The 22,174-nt window shown below is 40.7% G+C and overlaps 1 protein-coding gene across 1 annotated transcript in view; it reads left to right on the forward strand.

The window, feature by feature from the left end:
• The window catches only part of ELMO1 (engulfment and cell motility 1), a 484,527-nt gene that overhangs the window by 239,689 nt on the left and 222,664 nt on the right, over positions 1-22,174 (forward strand). The window contains exon 15 of the mRNA XM_077775357.1: positions 1,106-1,214. Coding sequence (XP_077631483.1) covers positions 1,106-1,214 — 109 coding nt within the window. The remainder of the gene's footprint in view (positions 1-1,105; positions 1,215-22,174) is intronic.

Consider the following 22,174-nt stretch of genomic DNA (forward strand, 5'->3'; position numbering starts at 1 on the left):
ACTGTCAGGACAATTGGGCCATTTTTTTCCCCTTTTATATGATGTCTCAGGGATGAGCCCTGGTTGGTTCTGTTTGTGTCACATGTCCCTTAGGCATGTTCCAGTCAACTAATGTGGGGGAAGAAATCCTGTAAAAACATGGAAACCTCTGTGGGGAGATATGGTATTAAAATGTAGGAGTTGAGGGCTGCCTGAGTGGTTCTGTTGGTTAAGTGTTAGACTTTGAGGAGGACACTTACGGGGATGAGCACTGGGTGGTATATGGAAACCAACTTGGCAATAAACTATCTGTAAAAAAAAAAAAGTGTTAGACTTTGACTCAGGTCATGACATGATCTCATGGCTTGTGGGTTTAAGTCCTGTGTCAGGCTCTCTGCTGTCAACACAGAACCCACTTTGGATCCTCTGTTCCCCTTTCTCTATGCCTCCCCAACTGTTCTTTTTTTTTTCTCTCTCTCAAAATAAATAAATAAACTTAAAAAAAAAATGTAGGAGTTGAAGGCCCAGAAGAGTTGCTCTTCACCAGGAAAGGGAAGATATGACTGCAGGGAGAGAGCATGGACTCATCGCTTCAGTAAAAGGTCTTTATTGTCCTGTTGTGAAAGCCTCGCCATCCATACACACTTCTGTTTTAAGTGGAAACCAATGAGCAAAATCTCTTCTGACAGGTTGTAAAGTTTTAGAAGATCTGAAAACCATGAGAGTTTTAGGCGCTATATACTGACTATATGCTTAAGTACAATTTTGTTTTATCCCCAAGCCTCTGTTAGGGAACCTGGGGTGGATCTGTTTCTGTTAACCCAGAGCCAACATTCTTTTTTAAGTTTTTTTTTTTAATGTGTATTTTTAATTTTTGAGAGTGAGAGAGACAGAGAGGGCAAGCAGGGGAGGGGCAGAGAGAGCGAGGGAGACACAGAATCTGAAGCAGGCTCCAGGCTCTGAGCTGTCAGCACACAGCCTGGCATGGGGCTCGAACTCATGAACCTGAGCTGAAGTCAGATGCTTACCCAACTGAGCCACCCAGGTGTCCCATCCTAGAGCCAATTTCTTTGACACTTTCCATACACTGACTTCCCTTTCTGACCTGTTCCCTTTGCGCTTGCAGATTGTGCTTGAGAACAGTAGCCGGGAGGATAAGCACGAATGTCCCTTTGGCCGCAGCAGCATAGAGCTGACCAAGATGCTGTGTGAGATCTTGAAAGTGGGCGAGCTGCGTAAGTAACACTTGTTTCCCACATGGGCGTGATGCTTGGCATGGACCCCCCTTCCAGGGTGGCGCCCGGACCTACGCAGAGTTCCTAAGGTGCTGCCAGCTGTGCATGGGCATCCCCACACACCCATAATCATTTGGCTCAGGCTTCCAGTGTTATGTACTTCTGCGTGTCTGTCCTGGGAGTACACGTTATTGAAATCCACAAGAATGGAAAAATTTGCAGGTATGATGACCGAATTCCAAATATTACTAAACGAGGACCTATGAAAACAGTCCTGCATTTAGTAATCTGTTAAGGAAAAAGATCAATGGATTTCTTTTTTAAAATTCCAGTTTTTAACCTACCAGTAGATCATTTTCTTTTCTTTCTTTTGAAACAATTTTTTCTCTGTAAAGAAAAAATTGAATAATAAAATCCTCTTGCCTCCAAGATCTCACTTGTTTAAAATACTTTCTCTAAGAAAGAAGGAATTATAGAAGAAAACGGGTAGCTGATCATGATAAATGTGGTCAGAGATCTGCTCATCACTTTTTCTTACTTATATTACAAAATGTAGGAGAGGACACCAAGAAAAAGCAGGTATGATAATTTTTCTGCCTTTTGCTCACTGGTGTAATTCGGGCTGAACCTGTTAAGATGAGTCTGATTTAACCTCGCTAGCAGTCATTGTCAACATTGAGCCTCCTTAAAGTGGCTGCGTTCCGTTCCCTCCAATATCTCTAGAGCTGACACGCATATAAATCTTCCCTTGTAGGCTTAATAACATGGGCTCCAGAGAAGACTGTTTTTATCCGAGGAATGTTGGGTGTTTGGTATTGTTGTGAAAGCATAAATATTCAGGTACCTGCTTGAGAGTTTAAAATAATGGTCTGGAATGATTAATGGAAAGGAATCTGATGATTAAATTGGAAAGGAGGTTATGCTTTATTTACATTGTAAAAACCGACTACAGGTACTATTCAGGTAAACTAGAAAATTGAGAGCTTAGGGAGGAAAAACAAGGAATTTAAGTCTATTTGTTTTTAAAATATTTTTTTAATGTTTTATTTACTTCTGAGAGAGAGAGAGAGAGAGAGAGACCGTGTGAGCACGGGAGGGTCAGAGAGAGAGGGAGACACAGAATCTGAAACAGGCTCCAGGCTATGAGCTAGCTGTCAGCACAGAGCCCGATGTGGGGCTCGAACCCATGAACCGCGAGATCGTGACCTGAGCCGAAGTCAGACAGTTAACCGACTGAGCCACCCAGGCGCCCCAATTTAAGTCTATTTGACCAAGCAGAGCAAACATTATCATCCTTCTGTGTGGGTAGATGGGGGAAAGAGGCTGAGATCAACATGAAACTGCCGTGGAAGTTCTTTACTTACGAGTCCAAACTAGGTCATCTGTGCATTAGAATAGCAGTAGCCTGACCGAGAGATTTCTGTGTCAGTCTGCTCAGGTTCACTGATCACCAAGGTTAACACTTCAGTTTACCAGGATCCTTTTTTTGTTTTAATGTTTATTTATTTATTTTCAGAGGGGGAGAGGGACAGAGAGAGAGGGAGAGAGAATCCCAATCAGGTTCTGTGCTGAAGCTCAGAGCTCACAAACCGTGAGATCATGACCTGAGCCAAAACCAAGAGTCAGATGCTTAACCAACTGAGCCACCCATGAGCCCCTGTTTACCTGGATCCTTGACTCGTGTTATCCTTCCTGCTCTTCATCAGACTAACTTGTTGAGATTTAAGTTTGCTGCCTCGCTTACTGTTTATTCAGCTGAAGGATTCAAGTCCTGAGTCAAGCAAATCCTACTGAATTCCTCAGCCTCATAATGGTGACTGTTTCATGTTTATCTCAACTGGGGGAGGCAGTGGCACTGCAGGAAGTCACTTGCTAAGAAGCACTGCAAGACCCGTTAAGATTTTTAGAAACTGAACAACAGTCGTGCTCTATCTGGCTTGTGCATGTTGTGTCTAGGTTATCACCCCACATTACCTCCTTCCCTGTGGCTTGCTTTGGCCAGTTCTCATCTTGATGGCAGCAGAAAGTGTATAGAGTGTATTCTTCTGTGCTTCACTCCTATATCCAGCCTCTGCTCTTCTCCTTTGCCCAACTGACATGTCTCTATCATGCTAAAAGTTGACACAGAACAGAGATACAGAGGAGCAGAGGTGGGGGGGAGATGCTGGGAGTAAGTGGAGCTGGGTTCTATCTCTGCCACTTAGGATCCTCATGGCCTTGGGTAATATCCCCCCAAACCTCACCATGCTCTTACACCTCCACATTTCCCCCAGAAGTAGACTGGTAGTATCTGGGGTGATGATTTGAGTAGTAGTGTTCATTTTGGCCTGGACGCAGATAAGTACACTGGGAACAGATCATATTCAGCCTAGAGAGACTAACTTGGAAAAGATGGCCAAGTTCTAGGCCATGTGTGGGCAAACATGGATCTGATTCAGACTCTCATCCATGTCAATGAGACCCTATTTGGTGGGTGGCGGGGAGTGGAAGGACGTGGTGGCACCAGTCTGAGCATATGGTGCGGCTCAGTGAGTGTCAGCTCTGTGCTTTGTGGCGGAGGTGGGGCTAGCCATAGGGGCACAGAATAGGGACTGACCTCTGGCTGGTGCAGAGCAGCCCTCCCCAACTTTTGAGGACCTGCTATCAAGCCAGGAATTAGGACAGAACCCCATTCCTAGGGACTGAGATAAAGAGTGGGGATGAAGGTAGATACCTTGAGGACCCCTGGGGAGTGCCCCAGCTATTGCTCTTGTACTGTACATTATTCCATTTCCCACCTTCTGCTGCAGAGAAGGTTCCAACCTTCTGCCATGGCTTGTTTAGTACCTGGTTTGGCCCATCTCTACCGCGAGCTTGAATTGGTCACCTGGGATCTGGTATATACCAATGGCAAGCTCCCTTCATCCAAGATGACAGATGAATTTATTCACCTTTTTAATACAAATCTATTGACTGCTTACAATGTGCCAGGGACTGTGATGGACGCTGCAGATACAAAGGTGAACCACTTATGGTTCCTGTACTCCAGAAGCTTACACTTGAGAAATTGTAAGAATGTTTTGGGATTGGTCTCTTCTATTCTTAGTTACAAATGATTGCATATTTATTTTAAATGGCCATTGTCTATTCTAAAGTATAATTTTTTCCAGTGTTCTGATAGTTTGAATTTTTAGGTTGGCCTATTGCTTGCCCTGCAAAGGTCATTCTGGACATTTTGCAAAGCTTACGGAGGACTTCACATTTCTGAAGTCAACGTGCCCAAATAAGATGTTTTCTGCTCATAAAATATTAAAGATTGCTACATTCTGATTGAGTGCTAGACATCAAATGATGAAACACCCTTTGGTAAGAGGAAAATTGCTTTTTAATGGATTGCCTTTTGCCCATTGCCATAGTAAATAAGTTGCTAATATGGAAAACAAATCTGAGTGCACCCTGATGGTGAGGGAAATATCTGTTTTTCTTCTGAGGAAAATTAGTTTCACATACAAATCCATCTTCCTCTGGCATCTATGTGTCTGCTTTTCTCTGTTTCTAAGTTCATGGTTCTTCTCATATTTGTGTTAATAATTGATCTGGAGGATCATGGTTGCACTAGATCTATAAGCAAGTGCAGAGATCAAAGAAATACCAATTAAAAATCTAACTGAGAAGAAAGAAATATACAAAAGTAGAAAGATTCAGTTTTCTGCAAATGCTTTGTGTTTTGATTTAGCTTACAGTCTTCGAGGAAATCCACTTCTGAAATATTGGTTATGTTTTGGTGTCCAAAGCAAACATACTACTATTCAATTAAATTAGTGATATCAAGTATTTATGCAGTTTTGTTAAGACTGCTTTTTAAAAAAGCACTATTTTCTGATTCTCAATTATTTACGTTGCAAGAGGTGAATGTTTAATAGTGTGGTATAAAAAACAATATCTGATAATGCATATGCTTAAAGCACTTTATTAAGGCTATTTAATCGAAGCCCTGTAATGCCCCCAGGAGTTAATCAAGATCAATAGCATCTATGTTTATGAATGAAGAGAAGACTTAGACTTAGAATATTGTCTGGGATCACTGGGCTCAAATCAGTGCTCAGGAAGCCCAAAGAATAGTATAGAAAGAAGCAGAAAAGTAGAATGGTTGCATTTTGGCATCTGGATGACCCGTCTTTGAATCACAGCTCAGCTACTAATTGGACACTGTGGGCATGTTTCTTCCTCTGTTCTGAGCTTCTGATTCCTTATCTCTAAAATAAAAGCTATAAAATAAAAATCTCTAAAATCTCAAAAACTTTTTATCTCTAAAAATAAAGCAATACCTGCTGCACACAGTTAGCTGTTGGGAGGATTAAGTAAAATAATCCTCCAGGGGTGGTGCTTTAGTTGCAAGATAGATGAATTTTTTGCAAGTGATAGAATCTCACTTTCCATAAGTAGACAGCAGGTTAAGCGACAGAAGGTGAATGCTCTGACTTAAGTAATAGCTGGAACCAGAATCTGGAACAATGACTCTTGTTTCTTCACTCTTTATAGTCTGTCTAAAATTATTCTCTGTAACCTGCTTGGTTCATGAGGCACTTTTGAGAGCAACGCACTTGTTTCCCCTTAGTTACAATCTGCTTTTTTTTTTTTTTTTTAGAAANTTACAATCTTAAAAATCACAAAGAAGAATTCCTAAGGGCCCGGATGTGGTCACAGATCCCCATGGGCTGGGTTGTATAATTGGCAGTTCCAGTTAGAAGGGCAGGATTGAATTAGAGTGGAGAGCAAGCCTTGAGAAGAAGAGTTGTATTTGTGTGTGTGCCATGGATAAGGGTGTGGGGAAGTGGGAGGTGGTGTGCTAACAGAAGAAGGGAGGCATCTCACAGACAAATACAAAGGTATTTGCGATAAATGTGAAGTTTTAGGCAGATACTTAGCTCTTAACTAGGGCTAAAAAATGATAACTGTTGTTGTGTTATTGTAGTATTGTCCCTAAAATAATAATTGTTGGGGGTTCATGGAAATCTTGATTTCTGACACAGTAGGTATTTACTTATCTTTTGGATATATAGCATCTGATCTAGTTATATTCCAATATCAAGTAGTGCTAGGGCATTTTTTTCATCTCCCATTCATTCATTCATTCATTCAGGCTATTCAGGGCTTTTCCTCTATGCAGGATCTAATCCCTGATGACATGGATGTAAAGCACACACTCCATCCTGAAGCAGCCTCCATGCTGACTGGGGAGTCCTTCACATAAACAAATAATTAGAAAACACATTGTCATTTAGAACATTACATTTAATGTCACTAGGAGGCAGCGGTCAGTTCTTTCTGCTCATAGGAAGCTAGACAGGCTAAGGAAGGCAGAATCTTGGGAGGTGTGACACAGAAAGGGAGATACTTGAGTATGTGAAATCACAGAGATGAGAGTACCCAGGGGAGCACAGGTATGGTGGGCAGCAGCTGTTAAAAATTCCAGGCAGTGAAATGGAGGTGAAAAGACTTGGAGGTTCAGAGAATTCTAGTTCTGTACGGCTAAAGCAGAGGGCTTGAGGGAGCAAGCAAACAGAGGAGATGCTGATGGAAAAAGCAAGAGTTAGATCATGAAGATTTGCCATGCAGAGGAGCTTGGACTTTACCATGTAGGCAGTGAGAACCGATAGAAGGATTTTTAATAAGAAAAAATGTCCTAGTCCTGGGCATCAAATTCTAGAAGTAGATTGTCTTCTGGCTGAGACAAGAACTTGTGTAGAGGACCAGGACCAGGGACAAGGTTACTCCGGCCCAGCTATTATAACAGTGAGGAGGCTTTTCAGCTGCAAGTAATAGAAATCCCAACTCAAAATGGCCCGTGTCAGAAGAACCTGTATCGAGTATCATAATTGCAGAGTTGAGTAAGTCCTAGAGATGGCTAATTTAACTGTTCAGTAATGTCATCAAGGACCCAGGTTCTTTCTACCTTTTGCTTCTTCCATCGTTGATACACAAAATGTGTCTAGGCAGGTTGCAAAATGACAGCCACCATCACACGGTCCAGGGGGAACAAGAGGCCGTCTCTTCTAGCGAGTCTCTTTTAGATGTGTGGAAATGTTTCCAAAAGTTCTTCAGCAAACTCTCATGTCTCATCGGCTGACACCGTGGCCTGAGCCTGTGCCTACCTGAGTCACTGATAAGGGGAACAGGACCGACCATTAGCTGCTCCTTAGACTGGGTCTGAAGCCAGCCTTCCTTGAGTATATGACCACAGGATGATAGGTAGCTAAAGAAAATTGGGGTTCTCTTCAGATAGGGAAAATAGCTACTTGCAACCCTTAATTCTGTCCCTTTACTTTCAAAACTCTCTTCTGCATTTTCCTTACTGCTGCAGAAAACTATAACAAATTGAAGTCAGATTACAGCCCTCTGTCATTTTGCCTTTACTGGGAATTGGGGAATGCATTAGTATTTTTTTTTAATGTAGCAATATCAAAGGTTGTGCGAAAATGGTAATTGAGGTTTGATTATAATGTATTTCATTTTTCATCACTAAGATGCTAGGGCTCCACCATCTTACTTTCCTTTCAGCAAATGTATATTTTTCACCTCCTCAATTATGCTTTTGTATGTGGGTTATTCTCAGGTGTATTTTGAAGGGCAGAATGGACACACATATTTGTGATTAAAGTTTTCATATTTCCCTGAAACACTTTTGCCATTTTCACCTATGTGACCCCATATAATTAGATTAAAATTTAATAACTATTTCTCTATTTTGAAAAAACAAGAATGAAATCTGTATCACATGCTATGGAAATATTCAGCGTCTCCTTACTTTGTCTTTCAGTGGTAATATTTATTATAACAAACCAGTGGTGCTGAGTGAAGCACCTTGTATAATTCATCACCCAGACACCTCTGCTTCAGCAAGTAAAAATGACACAGATGAGCAATCTGAAGGACTCTTTGGAGTACAGCAGCAATTAGAATAGACACTTAAGTGTGGGACATTGGTGTTTTCGTACTTTGAGAAGTACTATCCATCACTTTCATTCTTAGTCAGAACATTCTGGCTCAAGAAAACTCAAGAAAAGTAGTTTTTAACAATTAAACCTCTTAAGGGCCTTTCTTTGTCCTTTTTATCACTAGCTTCTACCTAAGCTCCCTGGAAAGTTGAAGCCTCTCAGATCTTGACTCTGTCTTGAATCTTCACTTTTCTACTGCTACTTTCATATGATGCATCTACCTTCAGTTTAACATAAAAACATGCAAAAATAAATAAAATAAATGTTCAAGGCCTGAGCCTGTATTTAGAAAGTTATATCTGCTTTTGGCCCAAATTTAAAATGTCAAAGGAGGGAGTATAAAAGTCAGTCGAGAGTAGTTGTTTACAATAATTACAAAACCAATCTCAGGATTTGTAATAGCGTTATCAAAGACAGGAGGATTCAATGTAATACTCTTGTGTTCACAATCAGAAGCACATGGCAATCGACACAGCTGAGATAAGTAAGGGGTTTTGTCAAGATGGTTGGCCATCTTGGTCCGTTGTCTCCCATTTGTAATGGGAGTAATCTGGGGAACGTCTCATCATCATCGTTATCATCACCACCACCACTACCGTCATCGTCATTCTCATCTCAGAATTAGATGAAGAAATACAGGTTAAAGTGTTTTGCTAACTGTGAAATGCCCTATTTGTGAAGGAGACAACAATAGAAATATGCACAGAATCAGAGACATGGATGTGTATTTTAACCTGTAGCCAAGTCAACTCTGCATTTAGTGACTGCCTTGAGAATCGGAAGTTCTGGGGTGACTTGCTAGTGTTTTGTGTTTCAGGAGGCAGTACTCGTGGATACTTCTAAAATCACAAGGTAATCCTTATCTCAGTCGGAAATGATGAGCGAAATTAAACTCGGCAGTTTGAAAGAATATCTCAAGCACATCCAATTATAAAGGGATGAAAATGATTTTTATTTATCATAGGCATTTTTGTGGCTTGCTCCTTTTTGAATTATTTCTGAGAAGATATGTAGCTGGAAACAGTCAGCATCCATTCTGTTGTCTCTTAGGTTATAGATTGAGAGGTAAGCCTGGTATGCTCGCCCAACCTCATAATGAACAGAGACAGACACGGACATGTTGAAAGAACACAGATGCCCACTGTCTTCCCTCCCGCCTTAGAGAAATACTTGTCCACCAGGTTCAAGTGCAACATCAGGGTTGAGTTACTGTTCTGATTCCTCCTCTGACTCTCCGCTGGGGAGGGCATCACATCCTACTGGGAACTCCTGTAGCACTTTGTGTCTCTTTTGTAATACTCCTTCCTGCTAATTCTTTGTTTTTTTTTAATTCCTAAAAATTGAGGTAGTTTATGGTGAAGTATAAAGGTAATTTAAAAATAAATAAGTGAAAACAAAGGCAAGTAAAAATTATAATTAAAATGGATTATGAATGTTTGCAAAGAGCATGTTATAAAGGCCTTGGTATTTACTAGTGGTAGACTTTGAATTTGCCTCAAAAATTTGTCCCAGGGTAGCAGGAGGAGCTCAGTAATAGAAAACAGATGAGGGATGCCAGGGTGGCTCAGTCGATTAAGTGTCTGACTTCGACTCAGGTCATGATCTTACAGTTTGTGAATTCAAGCCCTGTGTCTGGCTCTGAGCTGTCAGCTCATAGCCTGGATGCTGCTTTGGAATCTGTGTCTCCCTCTCTCTCTGCTCTTCCCCCATTCGTGCACATGCACTCATGCTCTCTCTCTCTTGCTCTCTCACTCTCTCTCTCCAGAATAAATAAACATTGAAAAAAAAAGGGAAAGAAATAGATGAGTACACATCTCACATGAAGAAGCTCAATGGGTAAACCAAATGCTAATTTCAGTTAAGGCTAAAAGAGTATTTGATAACATTTAATATCATTTGTTGATGATGGAATAGACACATTCTTTTTTTTTAAATATTTTTATTTATTTCTAGGAGAGAGAGAGAGAGAGACAGCATGAGCAGGGGAGGGTCAGAGAGAGAGACACACACAGACTCCGAAACAGGCTCCAGGCTCTGAGCTGGCAGTCAGCACAGAGCCCGATGCGGGGCTCGAACCCACGAACTGCGAGATCATGACCTAAGCGAAAGTCGGACATTTAACCGACTAAGCCACCCAGGCGCCCCTGGAAGAGACACATTCTTAACATTATTTTTTTAAAGCTACTGTAAATCAGCAAGCCAACATATATTTAAAATGGTGAAAACAAAACAGCTTTCCCATTAAAAACTGGAACTAAAAGTAGGGAGTTGTGGAGTGCTAATATTCATCAGTATTATTTCCCCTTGATCTGGAAGACACAAATAGAGGTATATTTCATTGATAGAAACAAAATATTTTACATTATAGATAATAAAACTATCTAGAAGAAGCAAAGAACGAGCTGTTAGAATTAATGTAGCTACATAATGAGTAACAAAAATTGATGGTCATTCAGGAGAGTAGCTACATTTACCTTGTACTTCTTTATAGTGGGTACTATACTCACTACCCACTACCTTATAGTGTGTAATAAAAATTGGTAGCAGTTCCATATGTCAGCAGTAATTAGTTAATCATAAAATGGATAAAAGGGTAGTGGCAATACAAATGTAGACTGCTTCAGAATAACACTAATGGAAAAATCTTGGACTTGTGTGAAGAAAACTATAAGGCTTCACTAAGATATAGAAGTTGTAAATAAATGAATAAGCAAAGGTTTTATTCCTGGTAGGAAAACAGTAATATTGTGATAAAGATGTGAGCTCCTCCAAATCTGTGTAGGCTCACATATCATTCCAAAGTACTAATGAAAACTGGATGGGAACTCCACAAAATGACTGTAGGGTTCATTTGGAAGAATAAGGAGTGAAAATTGGTAAGGAAGGACTGAGAAGGACAGCAGTAAGTGAATGGACATAAAAATATTTTTTATTTTGGGGCGCGTGGGTGGCTCAGTTGGTTGAGCATCCTACTTCAGCTCAGGTCATGATCTCCCAGCTCGTGAGTTCGAGCCCTGCATCAGGCTCTGTGCTGACATCTCAGAGCCTAGAGCCTGCTTTTGTCTCCATCTCTCTCTGGCACTCCCCCGACTCACGCTCTTTCTCTATCCCTCTCAAAAATAAACGTTAAAAAAAATTTTAATATATTTCCTTTTTTACAACATTTTTTGCAAGCGTGTCCAGAGAACTCATTTGTATATACCTTTAACCCAGCTTTACCTCTTGGGTTAATATTTTCCATATTTGCTTTATCATTTCTCCCTCCTACATAAAAACACACACATGTACACACATATTGTTATTGAAATATGAAATTTTTTTATGACAGAAAAAAATTTTAAACATAATTTAAAGAAAAGTAAATAAATAAAAATGAATTTCAGTTGGATTCAGCTCTGACCTGTTGTCTGTTGGAGCAAAAGGTGCTGGGAGCCCTGTGTAGTGAGACACTTCCCAAGAGGGCTGTAAGGAGGAAGGTTCTGGATGCTGCTGGATGAGGCACCATCATGGAAGTAGTGTTGGGAGCCTGGCTTAGATTGCTCACTGCCAGAGATCTGAGAGGCTTGCTGCTGGCTGCCAGCTCCCCGGTGCAGGTCATGGGGGGCATGTGTTAATGGTATTTATGCCCACCTGTCCTTCTCTTCTTCTACAGCACTGTGGGTGTGGCTCACCTAAAACCAGTGCTTATATGCCTGAGGAACTATGGATTTCAGGGCATGCAGCTTCTTATGTAAGTTGAAATATTAAAAAGAAAAAAAAGAAAGAAAGAGAGGGAAGGAAGGAAGGAAGGAAGAAAGAAAGAAAGAAAGAAAGAAAGAAAGAAAGAAAGAAAGAAAGAAAAGAAAGAAAGAAGGAAAGAAAGAAAGAAAGAAAGAAAGAAAGAAAGAAAGAAAGAAAGAAAGAAAGAAAGAAAGAAGAGTAACAGGATCCTAGTAGATGAAATATGCCATTAGCATGAGCAGCACCTTCACTCCTCATCTGTGAAATCAATCTACTATTAAAGTTACTAGCCTCACTTCAAAAATGTAAAGTGTAAAGCCATCTCTTGCTAGTTCTCCACCCTGGATTTGGACCCACAGGCTCTTCTTTTTCCAAAGCAATAATTGAATCAGCCTCCTCAGCACTTATCATAAGATGGAGATGTACCAGGCTATGAGCTGAAAGGTCCTGAAAGGTCCCGGCATGCTATAAAAGTAGAAAAGTAAGTAATGAGCACAAAATGAGAAAGTGTAAGCAGAATGCAGAAAGATGCCAACAGATGGTAAAGTAAAGTCAAGTCGACCCCAAAGAGAAAGGAATTAAAATAACAGCAATCAGGATGTGAGACTGAACCAACATAATGGTGAATTGCTATTCTGTGAGGTTTTTACGATCAAAACATACAATAGTAAATCAAACACAAATACACACAAAACCAAGAAGCAATGCTCACAGCTTCGGTCTTTAACTCACTTCCGGCAGAGGTGTTTCCCACAAGGGAGTCCCCAGAGGTTGAGAGAGTAGCAGAGAACAGAAAGGTTGAGATGCCTTTTATAGCCTCTCATCCTTAACCCCAGGCCTTTGGATGGAGAGATTTTCCTGGCTGTTGCAGTAGATTAGAAGGTAGATGCCAATGGAGTCTCTCAGCCCTGAGCACTTGAACTTCAGGGATGATTTAGGGACACCTGGGTGGCTCAGTCAGCTGAGTGTCTGACTCTTAATTTTGTCCCAGGTTGTGATCTCAGGGTCTTGGGATCTCAGGGTCGTGGGATTAAGCCCCACAGCATGGACCCTGCTTAATTAAAATTGTCTCTCTTTCTCTTCAAAACAAAACAAAACCACTTGCTGATTTAAAGATAAGTAGAAAGAATTTCTGCTTAAAAATGAAAATGACCACTGCCATTTATTTATTAGATGCTTTTTACACAGGAGGCAATACTGAGGGCAATACTCTTTCTTAATCCTTTCAACATCTCTATTTACAAACGAGATGCCTGGGACTCTGGGAGAGGTTACGTAGACTGAGGCGACATAGGCATTAGATACGGTTCTGGTTTGTGGGATTTTGTTGTTCTCTTTACTCTGAACTCTTGCACAGTGCTGCAAACCACCGCTTTCATGTTTCTAAGATGTCTTCCTCACAGACCGGAAGCTCCATGACCACCAGACTGAGAGTGAATTCATCTCCAATCTCCCCCTGCAGTGCAGGGTTTTTACAAAGAGTCTGCAGTTAAAACGTCTTTATTTCATGAATGGAGTCGCTTTCTGTTTGCTTTAGGGTCAGTTCGAAAATATGTTTCAGACATCACTAAATTTTTTATGAACTTTCTGTTTTACCCTGAAACCTCTCAAACACCATCCCCCTTTTTTTTTTTTTAAATAAAGTAAGAATGAGTTCTACAAAAGGGTGCCTCCTCATTCCTCCCCCTTCTCTTCCTCAGGAGAATTTAGCGAGAAGGCCTACTGAATCCAAATTTGAATTAGAAAATATCAACACTACAGTATGTTCCCCAAAGAGGAAAAAATGATCTATTTTCAATCTCGTGTTTTGGAACACACAGCTGTGTGACTTCCTAATTTATTGTATTCCCAACTGCCTCCAGACAGCTCTCGGTTGCTGCTTCTTTCCTACCCAGCCCCTGGATGTGGGGAATGGGGCAGGTTTTAACCAGTCCAGAATGTAGACGCAGAGAATGAGGACTGTTCTTATGAAGATGTTGCCCAGGCAGGTGCACCCAGCAGCTAGAACCCGAAGGGAGCTGGGTTTCCTTGGATGGCTGCTGTGGGCTAGGAAGTAGGCGGTCAGCTCCTTGGAGGTCAATGCCAGCTGCCTGCGTGCTTCTCTGGAGTGTGGTCATTCCCCTGCCTCTAGGCAGCAGGACACAGCTTTGGATCCTAGCAATCAAGACCAATGTGGCTTCCCTTAATTTGGCTTTCCAAGGGTTTGGCCTCGAGAACAGATTGCAGCTGTGGCCTGAGCATCTTTAGAAGTGTGAATCATTTTTTTTTTCTGAAGAAGCTATTTTGAGCTTTATAATTGCATATTTCATGTTGTTTTTTCATAGAGTAAGGAGAATGACTTGCATTTTTTTTAATAGAAATCTGCTGGTTTCTTTGCTGTTCTGCCTTGTATAAACTAGGCCAGTGATTTCTGAACTTGGCCATGCATCAGATTCATTTGAGGGAGCTTCTGGGAAATATAAAATCATGCCATGGAATCCAGAAATCAGTCTATTTAATAAACTCTCCAGTTCATTCCTAGGCAGCTGGCTGGACTCTCCTAAGTTTGGGAATCTCTGTTGAGCTCTTTTATAGTAATTTGGATTGTGGTTAAGTGCATGTCTTTATGGGGTAGTAAGTGCTCTAAGTTGGGCTTTAGAAGTCACAGATTCTAGTTCTGGCCCCCTTACTGACCAGCTCTAGACAAGCCTCTTCTTTGTTTCCTCTGGCATAAAACAGTTATTTCCCTGGTGGCTACCAGCTCCAAAGCTAATGTGTTAAGCAAAGACCTTTTTATGTACCCAGTATAGTGACCGTAACCACTAAATAAGTTGACTGAAACTTTGCCATCATCAGTTCTAGAGTGACGTGGTGGTACTGGATTCCATGCAAGAGAGTTAAATGCCCAGAGACCTTGTTATGAGGGGTTCCTAGTGACAAGGCAGCCTTGCAGTATGGACAGAGGATTTGTCATCTGCCGTGCAGATATGACTGCTCGCACTCTTTGAGTGTAAAATTCAGTTTAATGTGCTTTTCCCACTCTGAATTCTTTCCTCCTTTGAAATATCAACTTTATTGCCAGCAAAGAGTTCTTTGAGAAGAATTAAGCCTTAATTTTGCCAGAACAGATAAAGGAAATGGCAAAAAGGAAAAAAAAACCATTCCTCTGACTTTGTTCTTCCCTGCCTAGCTGATTTCACACTGTCGTTTCCCACCTTGATTTTCTCGGCTGGGTTTGGTGGCTCTAGCCTCCCCATGCTGTGGCGGGGCTGTCGGCTGCAGCAGCTGCGTGTCCCATCTCCACTTGGGAACAGGAGAGCTTAAATAATCCTGAGACTTGGAAGAAGAATGAAGCCTAAATCCAAATGCTGTTTAACATTTCTGCAAGTCATACCTAAACCCTGAGAAACACAGCCCTAATTCCTCTTTGGCTTTTATTGGCTACGTAATGATTTGAGGAATTGCTTTGTACTGGAGCCCAGAAGAATCTGACTAAAGAGTACACACTTCATTCCCATCCCAACCTGCCCAGGTCAGAACTAATCCTGCTGCTTCTCTGTGTCAGTAATGTTATCAGAGCTTAAGTCCTCATGGGTTGACTATTCCGATCATTTAAAAACTTTTTGTTTTGGATTAGGGGTTTACCTTAAGGCCTGTGCTTTAACAAATGTTCCTATTCGATTGTATTAAAATAAGCTGATATCCGTAGCATTTTGTAACCTGATTCTTAACCTGATTCTTTTCACTTAATGTGCTACAGACCTCTTTCTTTTAAGTAAATGTATTCACTTGTAGTTTATCCAAATTTTCAAGAGTAAAATAGTATTTCATTTCATATGCATGTGGCCATATTGTGGATATAGATACCAATAGTATCCCATTTTATGAAAGTATGGGTCTCTTATTAACAGATATTTACATTGCTTACAAATTTTTGTTTTATAAAGGACACTTGGATGAACATTTGCTCAGTAAATACACTTAATTAACACCTTCATACTAGGGCTGTAGCAGTGAAATAAAACAGAACACCATCTCTTTCTTTAAAAGCCTCATATATTTATTTTACTTGGAGAAAAACAGACAATAAAGAAATGTCTGTGCTACATGGTGGAAAATGCGATGTAGAGAAATCACAACAGGGAGGATGCATAGGATTGCCTCACTGAAAAGACTGTGTTGGTCACAAACATATAAACGTAGTGAGGGAGTGGGCCAAGATAGTATCTGGAGAAGAGTTTTCCCCAAAGAGGGACCAACAGTAGAAAGGCCCTGAGGCAAGAGTGTCCAGCATGGGAAATGAAGAGGAAGGAGGCCAATGTGACAGGAGCAGAGAGAACTAGGTGGCGAGTAGCAGGAGATAAGGTACCGTTGGGCAGTGGAGACCTTCCGCCACTGTAACAAATTTAGCTTTTACTCTGAGTGAAAAGAGAAGCCATGTGATGAATTGAGCATACAGGTGACATTATATAGCTTGCAGTTTGAAAGAATCATTTAGATGATCTATGGACATTAGACTAAAAGAGAGAGCAAGTTAACACACTCTCCTACAGCAAGTTGAGAGGTAATAGTGGCTGGAACCATGGTGTTAACAGTAGACTGAAAAGCGATTGGATTCCAGATATATTTCAAAGGTGGAGAGAGCCAACAGGATATTCTTGACAGATTGGATGTGGGTGGGAAAGAAAAAAAAGAGTCAAGGATGGACAGCTAGAAGCATGGACTTGTCAGTGAGATTGATAGAGAGCATAAAAGATCAGCAGTCTTGTTTTGGTTATATTTATTTTGAGATGCCTTTTAGACATCCAAGTGGTGATGTTGATTTTGTAGTTGAATATGTATGCCTAGAGTTCAGGGGAGGGTTTTGAGACAGATTTAACATTGGGCATCATCAACAGAGAGTCATTTACAGCTGAGATTGGATGAGAGTGTCCAGGGGCACCAGGATTCAGCCCAGAAACACCCCCAAAAGTAGCTTGTTAGGGAGAAGAGGAATGGTAGGGATGTTAGAAGAAAATCAAGAGAATTTTCAACTGAAGGTGGAGAGATTGCCATACGAAAGGCTGCAGATTGTGGGGTGGAATGAGCATTGAGGATTGATAGTTGATTTTAGCCACATGGAGGTCAGAGGTGATCTGAGCAAGAGCAGTTTCACTGGGATGGTGGGAAAAGAGCTGGGCTAGATGGGTTAACCCCAAGTGATGGTGCGGGGATTAGGACAGTGAACACAGAGGAAAACCTGGCATGGTCTGCAGCGTGCTACCATGAACACTCAGGTAGTGCAGTGCACCTTCTGGAACCTTTGCAGCAGTTTGACATGGCCATGGCGTTTAAGCCCTTGAATATTTTCCTAGTGATTAGGTTTTATTTTCTTTTTCAAGAGTGTCCATTTCCAATCAACAGATTAGAAGTGAAAATGAATTGGTCCTTCACTTTGTAGTTTGAGAGGTACTGGTGTAGATGGCTATTTAAAGGGGTTTTGCTTTACAGTGGAGTAGAAAACTAAGGTGGAAGCTAGAACTTACAGGCAAGTGAGATTTTTTTTTAAATGGTGATAGAAATTATAGAATGTTTATGTGCTCATAAGAATGATTCAATAGAGAGGTGGAAAGTGATGATGAAGGAAACCTGTATCTCTGCTACATCTTTGCCCACATCTTTAATAATAATTTCCTTAGTGAAATGCCTACCAACAGATCATGAATCAAACAGTATATGGCTTTCATGTTTTTGTAATTCAATTTAGTGTATGTGCCTTGTTGGAATATTTTCAAATGTTGGAGACGCAAAACTAATAATCACCTATTATCCTACCACCAAGATAGAATGGTATTTTTTTTCCATAAAATGAGATTAAATTATATTGTTTTTAATATTCTATTCTTTCCATTTAATATATTGTGACTCTCTTCCTACAACAATAAATATATACTTATATCATTATTAAATGCCTTTTTAATATGTCATTGTATGGATCAACCATAATTATTACAGGATATTTAGGGATGTTTCCATTATTAGTGAAAATAGCTAAAGATGTGATGAACATCTTTATAATTCCACCTGCATTAATTCTCAGAAGTTAAAGTTTTGTGTCAAAACTTTTAAAGTCTGACACTTTAAAGCTTTTTATTCCTTTACAATTTGTCCCTAGAAAGGCTGAAGCATCTACACCCCACTGAGCAGGCATGTGGATTTAGGGACAAGATTTAACACAATTTTTTGAACTACTGAAAAAATTGGGGGTTGGGGAAGAAACCTGAGATAGTGAGATTTGGGGATGATATACAGGGAGACATTCAGACAGGTAAACACATATCTGATAAATACAGACATGACAGAGATAGATAAAGCTAGATGTGATCTGTATTTATCTATACCACAGCCACATTATGACTTGCATGAGCACTAGGTACTTTGCTTTCATGAACCCCTTCCTCTGTAAAACTGTATAAAATTTATATTTTTGAATTTATTATTTGAACGATGAATATTATCCAGGATGGATTCATTATTGTATATTCATTATTATCCTATTTATGTTTCTCTTCTGATTTTATTTTTTTTAATGTTTTTTATTTATTTCTAGGAGAGAGAGAGAGAGAGAGACAGCGTGAGCAGGGGAGGGTCAGAGAGAGAGGGAGTCACAAACTGAAACAGGCTCCAAGCTCTGAGCTGGCAGTCAGCACAGAGCCCAACACGGGGCCCGAACCCACGAACCGCGAGATCATGACCTGAGCGAAAGTCGGACGCTTAACCGACTAAGCCACCCAGGCGCCCCTCTCTTCTGATTTTAAAAGTGATTAGGATGAAAGCATTTCACGGGCTTCTAAAGAATCACATGCCTTCAGACCTATACCTGCCTAGCCCCATAGACAGGTCAGCCTAGATTACACTTCTCTATACTTTTAATATTTCTTTCTTTTTTTGATTTTTTTAACATTTATATTTATTTTTGAGAGAGAGATAGAGCATGAGTGGGGGAAAGATAGAGAGGGAGACACAAAATCTGAAGCAAGATCCAGGCTCCAAGCTGTCAGCACAGAATCTGACACAGGGCTCAAACCCACGAACCATGAGATCATGACCTGAGCTGAAGTCAGATGCTTAACTGACTGAGCCACCCAGGCGCCTCTATGCTTTTAATATTTCTAATAATAGATATTACTTAGGGCCAAAAATGAAAGAGAAAAGTATCAGACTAAATTTATAAATATTCATGATCCTGACTAGGTTTCTTTATTTTTTTCCATAAAGAGAGGAGATATATTCCTATTTTTTCTTATATTCATCTTATTTCCTCCCTACCAGTGGCTGTAACAGAAGCCTTGGTTCCTGCTATTAAAAAAAAAGTAATAGAAAAAAGAAAAATCTAGTCAACTTCCCTCCTAAACTTGCTGCTACCCCGATCCCCGCTGTCACCATTCACCCAGCTGTTCACCCTGAGACTTGCAATCATCCTTGGTGACAGCCTCACCTCCATGGCCAGTCAGTGATGCTCGTCCTCTCCAGTAAGCACCTAAAGGTGTTTTTTTTTTATTGAGAATTGACATATAACTTTGTATCAGTCTTAGACGTGCAAACGTAATGATTCAGAAGGGAAGGTGATATAGGTTCATACTGTGAAATGATTACCAGAATAAGTTTAGTGAACATCCAGCACCTTACAGAGCTCCTAATTTCTGTATATCGTGATAAAGACTTTTATGATCTACTCTTTTAGCAACTTTCAAGTATACAGTACAACATTGTTGACACTTGTCCACCATACTGGACACTACATCCCCCAGAAAGTTTCTACCTTTTGACCACTAAAGATTTCGTCTTTGTCCTGATTCTTCTGTTTCCACCGCCATTACCCTCCTCTAGACCAGTGTGGTACTGCCTCCACACTTGCATCTCTAATCCATCCCTGCTCTAACCTGCAGCCTACGCTTTATCTAAGGGATAAATCAGATTGCTTTAATCTCATTCATTAAAATGAGATGGTTCTTATAGGCTCCTGTTGTCTTTCAAAGTCCAAATTTCTTTTGACCATACTCATGCTCCAGAAATTGCAACACAGTGCGCTTCCTGTTTTCTATTGACCTTTACACATACTGGCTTTTCATTATATAACACTCATCCCCCATTGCATTATGCCCTCACCTCGGACCCACTCTTTGACCGCTGCTTCCTGAAAGCACCCTTCCATAGGGCTGCGCTTGACTCCACTGAGGCACATCTCACACTAGATGGAGATTACTTGTCTGTCTTTGCACATTTTCTCCCTCCAGCTCCATCTGCTCCAAAATTAGTGTCAGTTCCATCCAGATTCTTGTGTAAGGCTGTCCATCAATCAGCATGGGTGAGAAACTCATTAGAGGTCACATGGGTGGGAGCCAATGATGTAATACAGAACTGGACATAAGATAGGTTGTTGTTTTTTAATGTTTATTTATTTTGAGAGAGAAGAGAGAGTAGGGGAGGGGCAGAGAGAGAATCCCAACCAGGCTCCTCACTGTCAGCACAGAGCCTGATGCAGGGCTTGATCTCTTGATCTCATCAACCATGAGATCAGGACTTGAGATGAAATCAGGAGTTGGATACTCAACTGACTGGACCACTCAGGTGCCCTGGGACAGTTTTGTTATAAAGTTGAACTCATTGTCTCTGGGGTTATAATTTGGACAGTTGTCAATAAAACATCTCAGTCAGGTTAAGCAATGCCACGTGGGATGACAGAAGGCAGTGGGACAGGCCTTAGCCACAGTGTGGGACATACAGGAAGAGCTCAGCATGTTTGTCACCATCATCCTGATGGCGGTGGCATTGGGAATCTAGCCTACCGGGGTTTGCCCTCTGCTGGGGGCTGCCCGCTGGCTGGTGGGGCAGCCCCGGGGCCACATGTGTTATTGTCAGTCAGACATCAGAAATCAGCAGATGAGTCCTCTGATTGCTAGACTTTTACCAGGAGGATCAAGCTCTTTGTCTCTTTATGTGAGGGCCAGAGGGAGGGGGGGGGGAGGTTTCCAAATTTCTTTGCTGTTCCTGGCCTTGAAGAAAAATCAGAATTGCAGCCCTTGGCACTTACTGAGCAAGAGGTTTGGGTTTTCAGGAAACAAATGATAAGGAAACAAAAACAAACAAACAAACAAACAAAACAAACTCAAACTCATCTAGTCCTCTGTCTTTGGACCCATTTTGCTTCTCTCTTAGAATGTTGGTTATCATGGCTGGTTAGATGGTAAAAGGACCCTAGGATCTTTTTTCTTTTTCTTTTTTTGGGATCTTTCTTCTTAATGCACCAGTTTCCATATGGTTGTGTGCATTTATGCTTAAGAAAATAACATAATTTCTTTTGTTCTTAAAGATTCCTTGTGAGTCATGACCTTGAGTCATATGACTTCTCACTTGGAATAGTTCATGAGATGTGGTTGTAGGTATTTTATGTCAAGAAAGAAGAGAAAAATATGTGTCTGGAAGGAGGCAGTCAAATGGATTACTCTCTTGAAGTAATTGCAAATAGTGACTCATCAGCGGTAATGAAGTCACTTTTGTGAATTTTGAATAGTGTTTTAAAAAATGGAAGAAAATAATTTTTAGAGTGCCTTACAAGTAGCAAAGGTAAGTGCTTTGTTAGATCAGTTTTACATTCATCTGCATATATACTGGGATGCAATACAAAATAGGTCTTGTGCTCTAGGTCACAGCTCAAAACATTTGAAAGCACCCCCCCCACCCTGTCACAAGACAATTCACTCTGAATTTCCTTACTCAATAGAGCATTGTCTGTTTTTGCATTAATGTCTGCATCACACATATTTTTGATTCAAACATGTTATCATGTCAGAGTTCATCTTAAGGGATGAGTTGCTTGCCACGCAATGATACAAGCAAGTGAGGTTGCTTATCATCTGTAGACATCTCCTGCATGAACCTGCTCACATCTTTTCTCTTGGTACTGCTCCTGGCTCTTCATGAGATCCCTGAATTCATAGGCTTGTTCCTCTTAGAAGGGCTTCTCTATAGATAGATTAGAAAATGAGAATTGTATATGTGACATCTCCTATGTATACATAAGAAAGAGCCACAAGACACGTCTTTAAATGAAAGGACAGTGTCAATCCTTTGTCCCAAAAATGACTGGTGCCTTAAAACACCTTTTGTGTTTCTGATTTATTTCAATGTTTTTCCAGTGTTGTGTCTGAAAGAGAATATGTTCTGTTTCAGATAATTCCAAATGGAAAGCCATCAACCGCCATTTATGTAAAAGCCTGTATCTGAAACCTAAGCAGAAATGTC

This window comes from Crocuta crocuta, unplaced genomic scaffold (assembly GCF_008692635.1).
Source record: "Crocuta crocuta isolate KB4526 unplaced genomic scaffold, BGI_CrCroc_1.0 scaffold197, whole genome shotgun sequence".
In the NCBI taxonomy this organism is placed as follows: domain Eukaryota; kingdom Metazoa; phylum Chordata; class Mammalia; order Carnivora; family Hyaenidae; genus Crocuta; species Crocuta crocuta.